At 43.5% G+C, this 16,099-nt stretch overlaps 1 protein-coding gene across 3 annotated transcripts in view; it reads left to right on the top strand.

Moving 5' to 3' along the window:
* The window catches only part of RIMS1 (regulating synaptic membrane exocytosis 1), a 472,981-nt gene that overhangs the window by 259,072 nt on the left and 197,810 nt on the right, over positions 1-16,099 (top strand). For all 3 annotated transcript variants that reach the window (XM_060168206.1, XM_060168205.1, XM_060168204.1), the window contains one exon: positions 324-1,186. In XM_060168206.1, coding sequence (XP_060024189.1) covers positions 324-1,186 — 863 coding nt within the window. The remainder of the gene's footprint in view (positions 1-323; positions 1,187-16,099) is intronic.

The raw sequence follows: 16,099 nt of genomic DNA, 5'->3' as shown, positions 1-16,099 counted from the left end.
AAGTCTTTGATTCACAAGCAGAGGTTCATAAAACTTGTTCATTTACTGAATTAATTTATTGATTTTTAAAATGATCTAGTTAATTTATAGAGAATTTAAAGTCTGAAAGCCAGTTGTGAAGGCCCGGAATATGCTGTGAGACAAAGGAGCCTTATTTAGAAAGCTACTCAGATATACAGGTTTGATGTAGTTCTTTTATCACCTCGCTTTTTAATTAGACATCGAAGTATAAATAATTATTTCCAAGGATGCTTCTGGAGTCTGGTCTTCGCCTTGAGCTTTACACATCGCTCTCCTTCTGGACGTTCCTTTGTGCATCACAGGAAGAAGACCCCAGGGGTCGCCGAGCAGAATGGCAAAGGCGCGCCGAAGGGCGAGCGGAAACGCGCGCCCAGGGCCTCTGCGCAGCCCGCGGAGGGGCCCACGGAAGAACGGGAGCGCAAGGAAAGGCGGGAAAGCCGAAGGCTCGAGAAAGGCCGGTCCCAGGACTACCCCGACGTGCCAGAGAAACGCGAGAACGGCCCGGCGGTGGAGGCCGAGAAGCAGAGGAAGGAGGAGGAGTACCAGACCCGGTACCGCAGCGACCCGAACCTGGCGCGGTACCCGGTCAAGCCGCCGCCCGAGGAGCAGCAGATGCGCATGCACGCGCGGATGTCCCGCGCCAGGCACGAGCGGCGCCACAGCGACGTGGCCCTGCCGCGCACCGAGGCGGCAGCTGGGCCCGAGGGCAGGCCCGGCCCGCGCGCGCCCAACGCCGCCCGGGTCTCGCCTCCCGCCTCGCCGCGCGCCTACTCGGCCGAGAGGACCGCGGAGGCCCGGGCGCCGGGCGCCCAGCCGCTCGCCGAGCCCAGCCCGCCGGCGCCCCGGCCCGGCGCAGGCCCCGCCGACGCCCCGGAGCCCAGGGCCCCGGAGCCGCTCCGGAAGCAGAGCCGCCTGGACCCCGGCGCGGCCGTCCTCGTGCGCAAGGCCAAGCGCGAGAAGGTGGAGACCATGCTGCGCAACGACTCGCTCAGCTCCGACCAGTCCGAGTCCGTGCGGCCGTCTCCGCCCAAGCCGCATCGCGCCAAGAGGGGCGGCAAGCGGCGCCAGATGTCGGTGAGCAGCTCGGAGGAGGAAGGCGTGTCCACGCCGGAGTACACGAGCTGCGAGGACGTGGAGCTAGAGAGCGAGAGCGTCAGCGAGAAGGGTGAGCGGCGCCGCGCGGGCTCGGGCGCGTGCGGGGTTGGATGCGCGGGTGTGGGGATCCGAGGTCAGCGCGCGGAGCTGGGGGCGCGTGTGCCGGGATGCAGGCGCGCGTGTGGGCCTGGAGGAGTGTGTGCCGGGATCCGAAGCGCGAGCGGGGGGCTCGGGGGCGCGTGTGCCGGGATCCGAGGCGCGCGTGCGGGGCTGGGGTGTGTGTGCCAGGATCCTAGGCGCGAGCGGGGGGCTCGAGAGCTCGTGTGCCGGGATCCGAGGCGTGCGTGCGGGGCTGGGGGCGTGTGTGCCGGGATCCGAAGCGCGAGCGGGGGTTCGGGGGCGCGTGTGCTGGGATCCGAGGCGCGTGTGCGGGGCTGGGGGCGTGTGTGCCGGGATCCGAAGCGCGAGCGGGGGTTCGGGGGCGCGTGTGCTGGGATCCGAGGCGCGAGCGGGGTGCTCGGGGGCGCGTGTGCCTGGCTGGCAGGTGCGCGCGTGCAGGATTTAGAAGCGCGGCTGGTAATGTCCAACAAGGTGACTGTGACTGTATCTAACGCTGCTCTACGGTATATTAGAAAGTACTGAGAAAGTAAATCCTGAAAGTTTTCGTCACAAGAAAAATTTTTTTTGTAAGTGGATGAGGGCATGGATGTTAAACTTACTGTGGTAGTCAATTTGGCATTCTATGTATGTCAAGTCGTTAGGGGTACACCTTAAACTTCCACGGACCTATGTGTCAATTATGTCTCAATAAAAGTGGGGGAGAAAAGTGGGACCTGGAATGCTCTGGCCAGCCTCGCAGCGGATGGAAGGTTGTCCTTTATATATATATATATATATATATATATATATATATAATTTCCGGAAGTGGGATTTAAAAAACGTAATCACGTGTGCCAAATTGGGGTTATAAGAGTTCTTCATGATTTTGGTTGCTCTCATCCTGGGAAATTCAGTACACAGTCTTGTGTTTTTAAGTTATTATTCGGGGGTGGGTTTATTTGGCTGACAAAAGGACGTGTACCTTCTTTTACACTTCAGTGGCGTAATGCTCCAGTCACAGAGGTAGCGTTTTTCAAGTTTCAAATGAATCTTTCTTACAATTTGTAAACAAGTTACAAAGTTTCTATCATGCAGATGTTATATATCGTGTTTTGGTAGTAACTTTGCAGTACAGATTTCATTTTACCTATTACAGTCCAAAAGATTTTGGAACATTTCGTGATGGGCTGACTTTTTTTTTTCTGTCTAAACCTGCACTGTACAGTACCATAGCTATATGTAGATATTTAAATTAATTAAAATTAAATAAAATTAAAAATTCAATACCCCACTCCCACTAGTGCTCAAGAGCGATCATTCCAGAAAATGCCTTTAAGTGGCACTGGTCTAGAAAATACTTCAATTTAATGTTAAAATCACGTGTTTGTTTTGAAGATTCTCCTCATTTTGCTGCTGTTCCCTTAGATTTAAACTGGCCACAGCAGTAAATTCAGTGGTTGTGGTTTTCGTCTTTGTTGTAGTGCTGGGGTTCTTGGTGTTTTTCTTAACGAATTCATATATTGAGGTGACTGACTATTTTTACAGTTTTTGACTTGCTTTAGAATCGGTAAATTACACAGTTAATATTATGTTTTATAAAGAGAATCACTTCCTCATCTTCTCTGCCTGCAAACTGCGTGCATGTGGATCCACCCTCTCTCCCACCGTTCTGTTCTCTTTTTCTCTCTTTCTTTCTATATATATGTGTGTGTGTGTGTATATATGTACATACATATATATCCCCCAACAATCTTATACTATATTTGGGAACAATTAAGAAAGCTCACTCTGTGAGCTTCCCTGGGGGCGCAGTGGTTGAGAGTCCGCCTGCCGATGCAGGGGATGAGGGTTCGTGCCCGGGTCCGGGAAGATCCCACATGCCGCGGAGCGGCTGGGCCCGTGAGCCATGGCCGCTGAGCCTGCGCATCCGGAGCCTGTGCTCCGCAATGGGAGAGGCCACAACAGTGAGAGGCCCGCGTACCGCAAAAAAAAAAAAAAAAGTTTAAAGAAAGCTCACTCTGTCGCTATTATTACTGCAACTCAAGTGGAAATAACTGTCTTTTGAATGCATGTGTGTCTGGGATGAGTTTGGTTTTTTTCAGCTCGCCTTCTCATCACTGATGTTTATAAATTGCATATGGTCTGTAGGTTTTTTAAAAGTCAGATGGTGAGTAGCTTCTTGCTGCCTTTCATGCCTTAGTATTGTTTTGTGAACACGTATTTTTTCCCCTTAAGCCGTAAGGTAAGTGTGAAGTAAAAATGTAAGTGGATATGCTTAATGGGTGTGCAGATAACCCCCGGTGGGGATGGTATAGGTATAGTTATATATGTGTATTTTCCCACTCCTTAAAGGAAGGGTCTACACCAACTCCTCTTGAATATGTGTAATAAATCACAAGACACATGGAATTAGAATTGAAATTCAAAATTATTCACGGTAACAACAGATTCTGAAAGAAACATGACTAGTGGTGTGGGTGAGTGGAGAGGTGGGGCTGGGGTGATGTGAAGAGCATACTGCCTCTAGCGGCTGTGTCCCTTTCTTGGGAATTCTCATTCCGGGCACTTGGGTGACCACTTGGGGTTTAGACACCTCTGAAGCTGGGGTTCAGTCTTCCCCTCCGGACACATAGGAGACATCATCTGATACAGACTGCCCTGTTTTCTCTTCATTTATAAATGATCTCATTCTGAATGTCTATGAACGTAGCCTAGACGTTTTCCGATTTCAGCCTTCGTTAGAAATTCTACCATCTGTAATATTTACTAATGACTTTATTGCTAAGCCCCACCATTGACAACTAAGGGCTCCCTTGGGGACCAGCCTTGATCATCTCCAGCACCCTGTGACCCTGCACAAGTTTTTTAACCTCCTTAAGTTTCCATTTTCTTATTGGCACAGTGGAGATAAGAGTTGCTCCTTTGTCAGGTTACTGAGTGGTTTGAATGAGCTCATGCATCTATAACAGGATGCTAAGTTAGCATTCTTCCTGTCCTGCAGTGCCTGTGGCATGGCTGCCATAGATCTAATACTGCAGTGAAGCTGAGATCATCACCCACATGTAAATATACAAGGAAGAGGTTAAAGAACCCGTGTTATATCTTACAGGCTCCGGTGAATTTCCCTGATCACTCTTCTTATAGGAAGAGTGATCAGGGAAGAGATGTCTTCCCAGGAGAGAACGGATGCCGTGCTGTGACCTTCAGGGTCAGGGAAAGTTATCCCCATGGAGTAAATATCAAGAGCAGTGGGAGAGAAAAGCTGCATTTCACCTATATTCCGTGCATTTGCTTGTTCGCTTTATCAGTTACACGTATAAAGTAAATATTTAACGTGTGCCTGGCTCTCTTAATCTGTTTGGGCTGCTATAACAAAAGCCCACAGACTAGGTAGCTTATACACAACAGAACTTTCATTTCTCACAGTCCCAGAGGCTGGGAAGTCTAAGGTCCAGGCTCCAGCATGGTGTGTTGCGGTGAAGGCCCTCTTCCTGACTCATGTGAAGTCAGCACCTTCTTGCTGTGCCCTCACGTGGGGGAAGGGGCTGGGGAGCTCTGGGGGGTCTCTTTTATAAGAGCACTAACCCCATTCATGAGGGCTTCACCCTTGTGACCTAAGCACCTCTCAAAGGCCCCACCTCTTAATGCGATCATTTTAGGGGGGCTTAAGATTTAAACACATTAATTTTGAGGGGACGCAAACATTTAGACCATAGCACTGGCACGAGGCATTTACTTAACGTGTGTACTATTCTCACCATTTATATTTTTATCCTTATCATTATGCTGAGTTGGTTTGTATGTTTATTAGCAAATGTGGATTTAACACTTTCAGTAGATATACTGATGTTAAAAATAAAGAAATATGCTTCCTGCCCTCATGGAGCTTACATTCTGTTGAGAGAAATAATAAAGAATAATTACAGGGCTTCCCTGGTGGCGCAGTGGTTAAGAATCCGCCTGCCAATGCAGGGGACACGGTTCGAGCCCTGGTCCGGGAAGATCCCATATGCCGCGGAGCAGCTAAGCCTGTGCACCACAACTACTGAACCTGCGCTCTAGAGCCCGTGAGCCACAACTACTGAGCCCGTGTGCTACAACTACTGAAGCCCACACACCTAGAGCCCGTGCTCCGCAACAAGAGAAGCCACTGCAATGAGAAGCCCGCGCACCGCAAGGAAGAGTAGCCCCCGCTCACCGCAACTAGAGAAAGCCCATGCGCAGCAACAAAGACCCAACACAGCCAAAAATAAATGAATAAATAAATTAAAAAAAAGAATAATTACACAATGAAGTACAATTTAATAAATGCCTCAAAGGAACATTCCTTACAGATACATTGATACACTTTTGCTTTGTGTCCAGACATTCAATTAAAAAGAAAAAAAAAAAGGTTCCCTGGGCAAATGGCATCTGAAAGACAACACAGCATTGCTAGTCAATATGATGCTTCGTGTGTAGTGTAATACACACACACACACACACACACACACACACACGGATTAACAGTGAGCTCAATCTAGTGGGCTTGTCTAAAAATTGAGGTCAGCTACCACATGTTTCAAAGTGAATGCTGTTTGTTCAGTGTTCATGCTGCTCTTTCTTTGCCAACTGGGAAAAATTGGGCATTTCTCATTTCTTAGATTATAAGAATTACCTAATATAAATCTCTGTATGCAGAAGAATAACAGTGAACTAAATCTTACTTGTAATAAAATAGCAATTGGATTTACATGAAATGTGTAATAAGATCCATTGGGACAAAGTCTAGTGAAGATCTGTGCCCCTAAGGAAATGAGTCAAGAGGCTTAAGGAGAAAGAAAGAGATGCAGGCAGTGCCGATGTGGATGAGAGAAAGAAGCAGCACCAGTGCTGAAAAGAAGCAGAGCATTGCTGCCTGGATCAGGGGATTAATCCACTTATACTTACAAGGAACTTGAAGTATAAGTCCTTGGAAGAAGAGCCTGGCATTAGATAACAGGATTTCCTTTCCTTTTAATCCTCTCCTTCTTGCTGACTTGGAGTGAATGGGGAAAATACAACCCAAATTAATGTTGCCTTTGAACTTTTAGAGCACTCTGTGAATGGCTCCTGAGGTCAACCTTTATAACAAGGGCTAAATGGTTTGTTTGTAACTGTTACTGCTAAGCATCATTTAGCAGTCCTTGTAGGAGCATTTGGTACCTGGATGACTGGTAAGAAATGATACCTGCAAGGCTAGCAAACAATGAGTGCTTGCAAAGTGAGACTGGCAACCCTTAATTACAGGGTTGAATTTTCCTCCAAAGACAAAGACAGTTTCAGGGGACCAGGGTGTAGGTTGTGGGCAGTGTGAACTATTCACTGTTAAGTTTGGGTACCTGACAAGTTAAACATTGTGGAATCAGGAACAAAAGCTGAGAACCCTCGCAACAATCAGGTACTAAATTATTTAAATGTAACTAGTTCATGCAACACTTTATATTATTCTTTAGTCATTAAACTAAAACTACTGGGAGTTTCCTCTTTGGGCTCCAGCAGTATAATGCCTACTGCTCACACAGTACTTTCTTTTTCTTATAAATTTATTTATTTTATTTATTTATTTTGGGCTGCGTTGGGTCTTCGTTGCTGCACGTGGACTTTCTCTAGTTGCGGCGAGCAGGGGCTACTCTTCCCTTCAGTGCGCGGGCTTCTCATTGCGGTGGCTTCTCTTGTTGCAGAACACGGGCTCTAGGCGCATGGGCTTCAGTAGTTGTGGCACGCGGGCTCAGTAGTTGTGGCTCGTGGGCTCTGGAGTGCAGGCTCAGTAGTTGTGGCACATGGACTCAGTGGCTCCGCAGCATGTGGGATCTTCCTGGACCAGGGCTCGAACCGTGTCCCCTGCATTGGCAGGCAGATTCTTAACCACTGCGCCACCAGGGAAGCCCTCACATAGTACTTTTAATTCTACCCAGGAGTTGTTGATTTACTTCTGTTTCTTGAGAGCAGAAAATGCATTTTATATTCTTTTAATGCTCCTAGTGCTTTTTCTTGTAACTTCAAGGGGGTTTGCAATTAAAGAAGGTGGCCATCATTCATGTAGTCATGTTTTAATTTCTGTGTGACATTCCATAAATATTACATGATTTATATGATGTTAAACAAGTTATGTATAAAGATTTGTGACGTTCCAGGCACAGGGTGCTAGAGGTATAGTGATTAAATAAATAAATACAGACATAAACATAGCTACATATAGAGACAGCCATGGTTCCTGCCCCCGTGACATTTTTATGGGCTATCCAGAGGACTCTTTTCGGGGACTTTACAGACAGGAGACCCCAAGATAAAATCAGGTTCTGTGGTAAGAATTCGGCTACAGGCACTAAAACAATCGTAACCTTTAAACAATTACAACCTAAAAGGGCTTCCTCTTTAAATGGCTGCTGAAACGTAAGCATGAGACCCCAGTGTAGAGGGAAGGAAGTGAAATATGAATAGTTGATGGAAAGAGAAAGCAGCCTGCTTTGGGACAGAGGAGCTTGCCAAGGAGGCGAGAGAGCTGGGGTGGAGAGCAACGTCCCCACCCAAGCACAGATATGTTCTGTGCAAGATATTTTTGACATTTAAAATAAAATAATAAATAACTAACTTAAATAATTAAATAATAATGTTATGACCAAAACTCAAAGAGAAAGCTCTGGGTACCCAGACCCATCGCACTGGGCAGAGATATTTGGACAAAATGCAAGACCGTGCATCTGGACTAAAGATAACACACTTGCCTGTAGGTATGGATTAATCTTAAGCTGGAAGTAAAGTATCGTGATCTGAGACCTTCAAATAAAAGCTGATATAAAATCTGTAAACTCCTTTGGGTCCAGAAAGAGGCAACCATGAAGATAACCCATAGGGAAGCCCATACAACTCTGGGGATGCCCAAAGGATGAATCCAGACATCAGCTATAAACGTAAGAGGAAATTCAACAACAGTAAACATGCCAAGGAAACAGGGAAAAATCTATAAACTTTTGGATGTTAAAAAATAAACGAGGTTGTGTACAAAGCAATAAGCGTTAACCTGTCTTTACACTTCTCATCAGTAATGGATTCTAGACTACAACTGACCAATGCCTTCAAAGTTTGGAGGGAAACCATTCTGAGACTGCTGTTTTATTCACATCTAAATCATCAGTCAACTCTTGGTTCTCAGAAAACCTACTTTGCAATCTGCTTATGAGAAAATGATTGAAAAATGTATGCACTCAAGAAAACTGAGAAGAATAATCATGAAAGTGGGACAAATGAGAAAGAAGAAAGAGTGGAGCTGACCCAGGAATCCAGTGCAAAGAAATCCCCGAATGACACCGTGTGTAGAAAGCAATCTGTCGAAATTAAAACTGGAGATCATTTCCAGGAAGCTCCAAAGAGAATATTGAGGAGAATATCCCGGATTCCAAGAAATATCCAATGACTAATGACTTACATGATGTTATCGACCCGGTAAAGAGAGGCTGTTTCTTTTTCAGCAATAAAGGGGAACAGTCAAAAGCTGAGGGAGAAAAACTGTTAAGAAAAATCATGGTCCAAACATGAAGCAAACAAGAATATGACATCATTTTATAAGTTGATGCAGTCCATTTGCCTATTAACCTAGGTAGTGTTTCCTCTGAGTGAACAGGAAGCCTGACAGTTCATCTGTAGAAATGTCAAATATTGGTTTTTACTTGGTCCTAGAGCATTTACATGTAATAATATTATAAATGCCACTTACTGGTTTTCAGTTTTTAGAATCAACCCCCTTCCACATTGAATATATGTGTGTGTGTATATAGTTTATATATATATTTTTTGTTTGTTTTTACACAATTGAAGATAAATATTTTGTCCATGTTAAAATAAAGGTAAAACTGACAGATATGAGAGATAAGAGAATCTGGAGAACAGAGAGTTAGAGATAAGCGTATGAATATTCTCATCTAAAATGTTCAAGATCCTATTCAAATTTTAGGCCAAGAAATAGAGGATTAAGGCCACTTAAAAATAGAAATGTATAAGGAGAAATAAAACTATTGGCTTTTGCAAGCAAAACGATATCAACATAACAGTGAGCTAAAGTCTCTTCTTTCATTGGTTTTTACTTTAGATAATATCATAAAATTGGAAATCAATGGATAACATCCCAAACAAAGTGGTCAATGGATAGAGGAAAATTATTTAAAAATGAGAGTGCTTTTCATTAGAACAACTAAGAAAGTAAACGCTTGAAAATAAGCTTGGGAAGTGGAATTGACAGTGTGGGCAGAAAGACCATGAGGGGAAATGAGTTATTGTAGCTTCATGGCAAGCCCTTATTTATTCTGATTTTCATCAGGTGCGTGTGTGAAGTTGATATCCATTAACATAGAACATAGCATAGAACATTGCTGTCTAACATCCCCTTTATTAAGTTGTGAGTAAGTAGTTTTGGTGTCTTCTGGGACCTCACGTAATTTTACCCACCAGAACCTCAGAACAGCGGTGGATCTATGTGGAACTCTGACAGCCTTGCCTTCTCTTTGACCTTTTATACATTAATCTTTCACTGATTCCTACTGTTGCTGTGGGAGAGAGAAATTTAATTCTCCCTTTCAACTACCGAAAGAGCCAGGATTTAGAGTGTTAGATGCTTCGTTTTAGATGCCTTCCAGGGAGTCTGAGAACTAATTTCTTCTTACAGTGGGTACGAAATGGACGTTAGCTGTTTTAATCATCTGTGTAATTTACATCTTAGAAAGATACTGAGGGGACACAAATAACTGTGTTGGGGGCTCTGAGCTAGCATGCTAATTCCTAATGTTCTAAGAATATGAGATAAGAAAATTTGGGGAAACATCATGGTGAAGAGCTGGGTTTTTCAGTTACAATTTCTGCCTACTATATAAACGACTGGAAAGTCTCCTTGACTCTAAAACAGGAGCTCTGACTAAAAAGAAGTTCTATAAAAAGAAAAGAAATTAAGTCTGTAAATCTCACCTGATTATATCCAATAATATTTCTCCCAAATTAATTCATGGCTAGAAACATTAGTCTTTTAGTTACATCTGAGAGAGATTTCTATTCTGGAATCAGGAGACACTCAGTTAAATCTGGGTTACATTTCATTTTCAAAACTAATCATACAAATTTGACATGTATGCTTATAATTTTAAAAGTGGAGTGTTTGAATGGATGTACAAGTGAAGGACATTTTGAGGGGAAACATTTGCGCTTCAAAGTGCGTTTAGAAAAAGATTTGATATTGAAGATTTCAGTGCCACCTATTTTCTCTCATAAGTTTGTGCTTCAACATCCTTTTAAAATGCAGAATCATACTTCCGTGTTTGTGACCCATTTTTTCCAGTGAATGGAAATGTTGTCCTTACTTTGGGTTCAATTTCACAGCATCACCGAATGTTAGGCCTGAGAGAGACTTCGGAGACAAAGAATCTCCCCTTTCACACACTGCTGAACAGAGAAGGGAACGTGGGGGGTGTTAAGTCACTGGATTCCCTGCCCCTGCCGCCATTTTCCATTTGTAGCTGGGAGAGCTTGGAATGCATCCTGGCCCCACACCATCCCACCAGACCTCTGAGAACGGACACTTCGTCAGTCCTGCTGCTGTCCTGTCCTCAGTTGAGGCCCAGCCCTAGCAATCTGGTTTCTAGTGTATTCCAGAGACCAGGCCCCTGGTTTGTGCCTAGTTTTGGTTCCTAGATCCACGTCCCTGGAGGCTTGTGGCTGAGTCCAATTCTGTTGCCCGAGTCCCTCTGGAACTAACACTTGGCCCTCACCGATCCCGTGCAGGAATTAGGAGCTGGGTCCCTGGATGCTGACTCCCTGATCCTGACTGCCGGATGGGAAATCCAGATGTTGCCTTGTGTATCATTCTTCTTCCTGTGTTACGGGGCATCTGACTCAGTAATTACTGCTGTTCTGCGTTGAATAGTTACTGCCTATGGCCCTCTTCTTTGAGTGTCTCGTTCTACCTCCTAAGCTGAACTTCTGCATTTGGATCTTTTTAAAAGCACCTGTTCCATACCAAGAGACAGATCTAATTTTAATTCCGATAAACTCTTCTGCGGCGGATGCGTACACAGTAAGATTGTATCAGTTTCCTAGGGCTGCTGTCACAAGGTGCCGCAGACTGGGTGGTCTAAACAACAGAAATTTGCTTTCTCCCAGTTCTGGAGGCTGGGACTGCAGCATCTAAGTGTCGGCAGGGTTGATTCCTTCTGAGGGCCATGGAAGGACCTGTCTAGGCCTCTCTCCTTGGCTTGTGCCTGGCTGTCTTCTTCCTGAGTCTTCACGTTGTCTTTTCTCTGTGTGTTTCCACGTTTCCTCTTCTTACGAGGACAGCAGGCCTGTTGGATTAGGGGCCATCCTAATGAAATCCTTTTAAACTGATTATCTCTTTAAAGATCCTATCTCCAAGTATGGTTGCACTCTGAGGTACTGGGGGTGAGGACTTCAACATATGAATTCTGGTAGAACACAATTCCGTTCATATTAATAGTATTTGCAGGAGGGAAGAGACCCAGGCCTCCGCCTGTCTGTGTTCATACTAATGAACATGGTAAATACTCCTGTTTGGGGTTTGTCTCCATTGGTTTTCATCTGTGGAAAGTATAAGATCATCAAGAATCTTACTGGGTAGTTACGTTACGAAGAGGATTGCTGTCCGAGATCAGGAAGACACAGATAGTTTGAGGCACTGCCAGGGACTAGACCCCTTGGGCATGTTTCTTAACCTTGGTAAGCCTCAAGTTCATCCTTTTAGGAACTTGGAGTGAATAACTGTACACATTCTGTGGGGTCCTCGTAAAGATTAAATGAGGTGATGGGTACGGCTCTGTGTCCCTGATACACAGCAAGTGCTCAATAAGTGTTTCTATTTCTGTGACACCAAATAGGATATATAGATAACACATGTTACAGGAACTAGGGGGAAAGCTGGGATGCTGAGGCTTCGCGTTGGAGCTGGGGAAGAATTTGGCAGGAAGAATAGATGTGGCATTTGAGTCAGAGAGATAGGCCTGAGCAATGAGAGATGGGGAGACACCCACTTCTGGCAGCAGGAAGCTTCCAGACCTGTGGAAGGAAAGAGCCCAGAGGCCACCGATCAAGAGAACAGCTTTGATCCCAGTTTTAAGGACTGGATTACCTTGGGCAACAGAATGAGAGGGATAGAGCATATCAGTGATCCTCAACCTTGGATGCACTTTAGAATCTCCTGGAGGGCTTAGAGGTGATCATAGTAAGTGAAGTAAGTCAGACAGAGAAAGACAAATACCATCTAACATCACTTACATGAGGAATCTAAAATATGACACAAATGAACTTACAAAACAGAAACAGACTCACAGACATAGAGAACAGACTTGTGGTTGCCAAAGGGGAGGGGAGCTGGGGGAGGGAAGGATTGGGAGGTTGGGATTAGCAGACGCAAACTATTATATATGGGATGGATAAACAACAAGGTCCGACTATAGAGCACAGGGAACTATATCCAGTCTCCTGGGATAAACCATAATGGAAAATAATAGAAAAAAGGATATATATATACATGTATAACTGAGTTGCTTGGCTGTACAGCAGAAATTAACACAACATTGTAAATCATCTATACTTCAATTTAAAAAAAAGTGTTGAGGCAGCACCAAAAGGGAGTCTGACTTGGTCAGTGAGCAGCCAGGCCCTGATTTATTTTAGTGCCTGTGGCTGAGTCGAGAACTGTAGGATTATAATCACTTGAGGAGCTTCATAAACAAGATGCTAATGTTCAGGCCCCAAGCCCAGAGCTCCTGATCTGATGGTTCTGGGCTGAGGCCCAGGCATCCTCATTGTTGTTTTTAGCATCTGTTTGGTGATTCCAACGTGAGGTCAAGGTTATGACGACAGGGCCTCATCGTCTTCAAGGACCTTACCAAGTCTCAGACCTGACCCTTCATACATTATGAAGTGCCGGTTCTTCCATGAAAGTTGTTATTTTGTATCACATGAGCATCCCATGAAAAAAAATTGCTTATTTATACGGGACACGTTTGACTGGAAAAAGCATCCAGAATGACTCAACGTCTGTTTAGGGGATGGAATAAAGAGTTGGCCGTTTCCCACCCAGGTAGAGCTGACCCTGGAACAACATGGGTTTGAATTGTAGGTCCACCTGTACGTGGCTTTCTTTCACTAAATGCACACTGCAGTACTACACGACCCGGGGAATCCGGGATGTTTAGTTTATAAAATATAACTGCATCTCAAAGAATGTCTTGGCAGGATAAACACTTTATGCTCGATATGGGTAAATATTTCTTATTATAATAGTGTGTATTATACACAAATTGCAAGCCAGATCAATTTCCAGGAAAAGAGGCACTGGTTAAAGGAATGCTGTGTAAAAATTATGTTCTATATTCTTGTATTTATGACATAAAATGTTTGTGATGGTTAAGAGAGAGGCATTGCTAGTTGTATGTATACTATATGGTATGTTTTTGAAAAAAATGTTTGCATAATATGTGTAAAGGAAACTGGAAGGATGTACATCAAAGTGTTGAGTATACTTATATCTGGACTATAAAACAGCACACATTCTTTATGTTTCCTTTTGTCTTCTTTGTATTTTTAAACTCCTACTGTAAACATATTCCTTTGTTTTAGCTTAATTTGAGTTTTCTGGTTACCATTCATTCCTTTGCTTTGCTTTTTCTCTTCATGCCTTCTATTAGATTGATCAGGTGGTTTTATGTGCTTTTTCACTTATTTTAGAGCGTAGCGCATTATACATTCCTTTGGTATTCTTTTTTTTTTAGATGTTGGGGGTAGGAGTTTATTAATTAATTTATTTTTGCTGTGTTGGGTCTTCATTTCTGTGCGAGGGCTTTCTCTAGTTGTGGCAAGCGGGGGCCACTCTTCATCATGGTGTGCGGGCCTCTCACTATCGCGCCCTCTCTTGTAGCGGAGCACAGGCTCCAGACGCGCAGGCTCAGTAGTTGTGGCTCACGGGCCTAGTTGCTCCGCGGCATGTGGGATCCTCCCAGACCAGGGCTCGAACCCGTGTCCCCTGCATTAGCAGGCAGATTCTCAACCACTGCGCCACCAGGGAAGCCCTTTCTTTGGTATTCTTTAATGTAAAGCTGAGCTCTTCGGTGCAATACTTAGTTTCATAATTTGTTAGCAAAACTCTAAAATTAAATCGTTATCCCTGTGAAAGAAGACTTTAGCAAGCTTTAACATTCCTCTAAATTTACTGTTTTTTCCACTGTCTATGTTACTGTTATCTAGAATAGGTTCAGGTTGTCTTTACACATTCGTATAAGTAGATAATACTTACGTAAATTTACCAATGTGTTTTAACATGTTTAACTGATTTCACGTTCATCGCTACATTTTACATCTCGCTTTTCTTTCCACCTTCATTTTTCTTCTTGTCAGAGCATATCTTTAATTGATTCTTCCAGTGAGAGTCTGGGGGTGGTTAAATACCATTAGTCTGTTATCATTCCTTTCAGGACATCCTAGTAGTGCGTTCAGCATAGGCTTTTTCTCTTCCATAGAGATAAGAGATAGTAAAACTACTATTTATTTTTTGGAATCAATATTTTATTATTTTACAGAAGAGAAGGTGTGTTTCATCTTGACCTGAAGCACATATATCATTTTTTAAGAAGACAATTTTTTAATTAATTGAGGGAGGACTAAACAAACCAAAAATGCGGTGACCCTTAATCATAGTATAAAACAAAGAAAATGCTTGCCTTTTGTGATTTGGTTGGAAATTCAATTGAGGTAGAACTTAGGGAACCTCATATTCTTGGAAATCACTGGTTCTGGTATGTTTTGTTTAGTTCATAAAAAGGTTTGAAAAGTTCTTCTAAAAAAACAGAAAAAAGGGAAACAAATGGGATAAAAATAAATAGGGAAATTAGGTCTTGTATTAATGAGGTAAAACTGTAAGTAATTATATAGCATTTAATTAATTAGCTTGTGCATCATGTAAATAATCTTCCACCTCTCCTTGACGATGTGCTTTCTTTAATAACTTGCTGTTTGAAGTCTTGCAATTTCTAACATTTCTACTCAGCCCTTTGAATTAGTTGTTTTCTCTTTTGTTTTTTTTTTACCTATCAGTTTGAGGATTTGGGTAAAACTTGCCTGATAGAGTGATGTTTTTTGGGATTTTTTTAAAATTTAATTTTATTTACTTTTTTATACAGCAGGTTCTTTTTAGCCATCCATTTTATACACATCAGTATATACAGGTCAATCCCAATCTCCCAATTCATCACACCACCACCATCGCCCCCTGCCGCTTCCCCTCCTTGGTGTCCATACGTTTGTTCTCTACATCTGTGTCTCATCCTGCAAACCGGTTCATCTGTACCATTTTTCTAGGTATATGCGTTAACATACGACATTTGTTTTTCTCTTTCTGACTTACTTCACTCTGTATGACAGTCTCTAGATCCATCCACATCTCTACAAATGACCCAATTTCATTCTTTTTTATGGCTGAGTAATATTCCATTGTATATGTACCACATCTTTATCCATTTAGTTGTCGATGGGCATTTAGGTTGCTTCCATGACCTGGCTATTGTAAAGAGTGCTGCAATGAACATTGGGGTGCAAGTGTTTTTTTGAATTACAGTTTTCTCTGGGTATATGCCCAGTAGTGGGATTGCTGGGTCATATGGTAATTCTATTTTTAGTTTTTTAAGGAACCTCCATACTGTTCTCCATAGTGGCTGTATCAATTTACATTCCCACCTGCCAAAGCAACAGGGTTCCCTTTTCTCCACACCCTCTCCAGCATTTGTGGCTTGTAGATTTTCTGATGATGCCCATTCTAACTGGTGTGAGGTGATACCTCATTGTAGTTTTGATTTGCATTTCTCTAATGATT

The sequence above is a fragment of the Lagenorhynchus albirostris genome, chromosome 12, assembly GCF_949774975.1.
Source record: "Lagenorhynchus albirostris chromosome 12, mLagAlb1.1, whole genome shotgun sequence".
In the NCBI taxonomy this organism is placed as follows: domain Eukaryota; kingdom Metazoa; phylum Chordata; class Mammalia; order Artiodactyla; family Delphinidae; genus Lagenorhynchus; species Lagenorhynchus albirostris.
The sequence above is the reverse complement of the archived record's forward strand: the minus strand, read 5'-3'. Positions and strand labels throughout refer to the sequence as shown.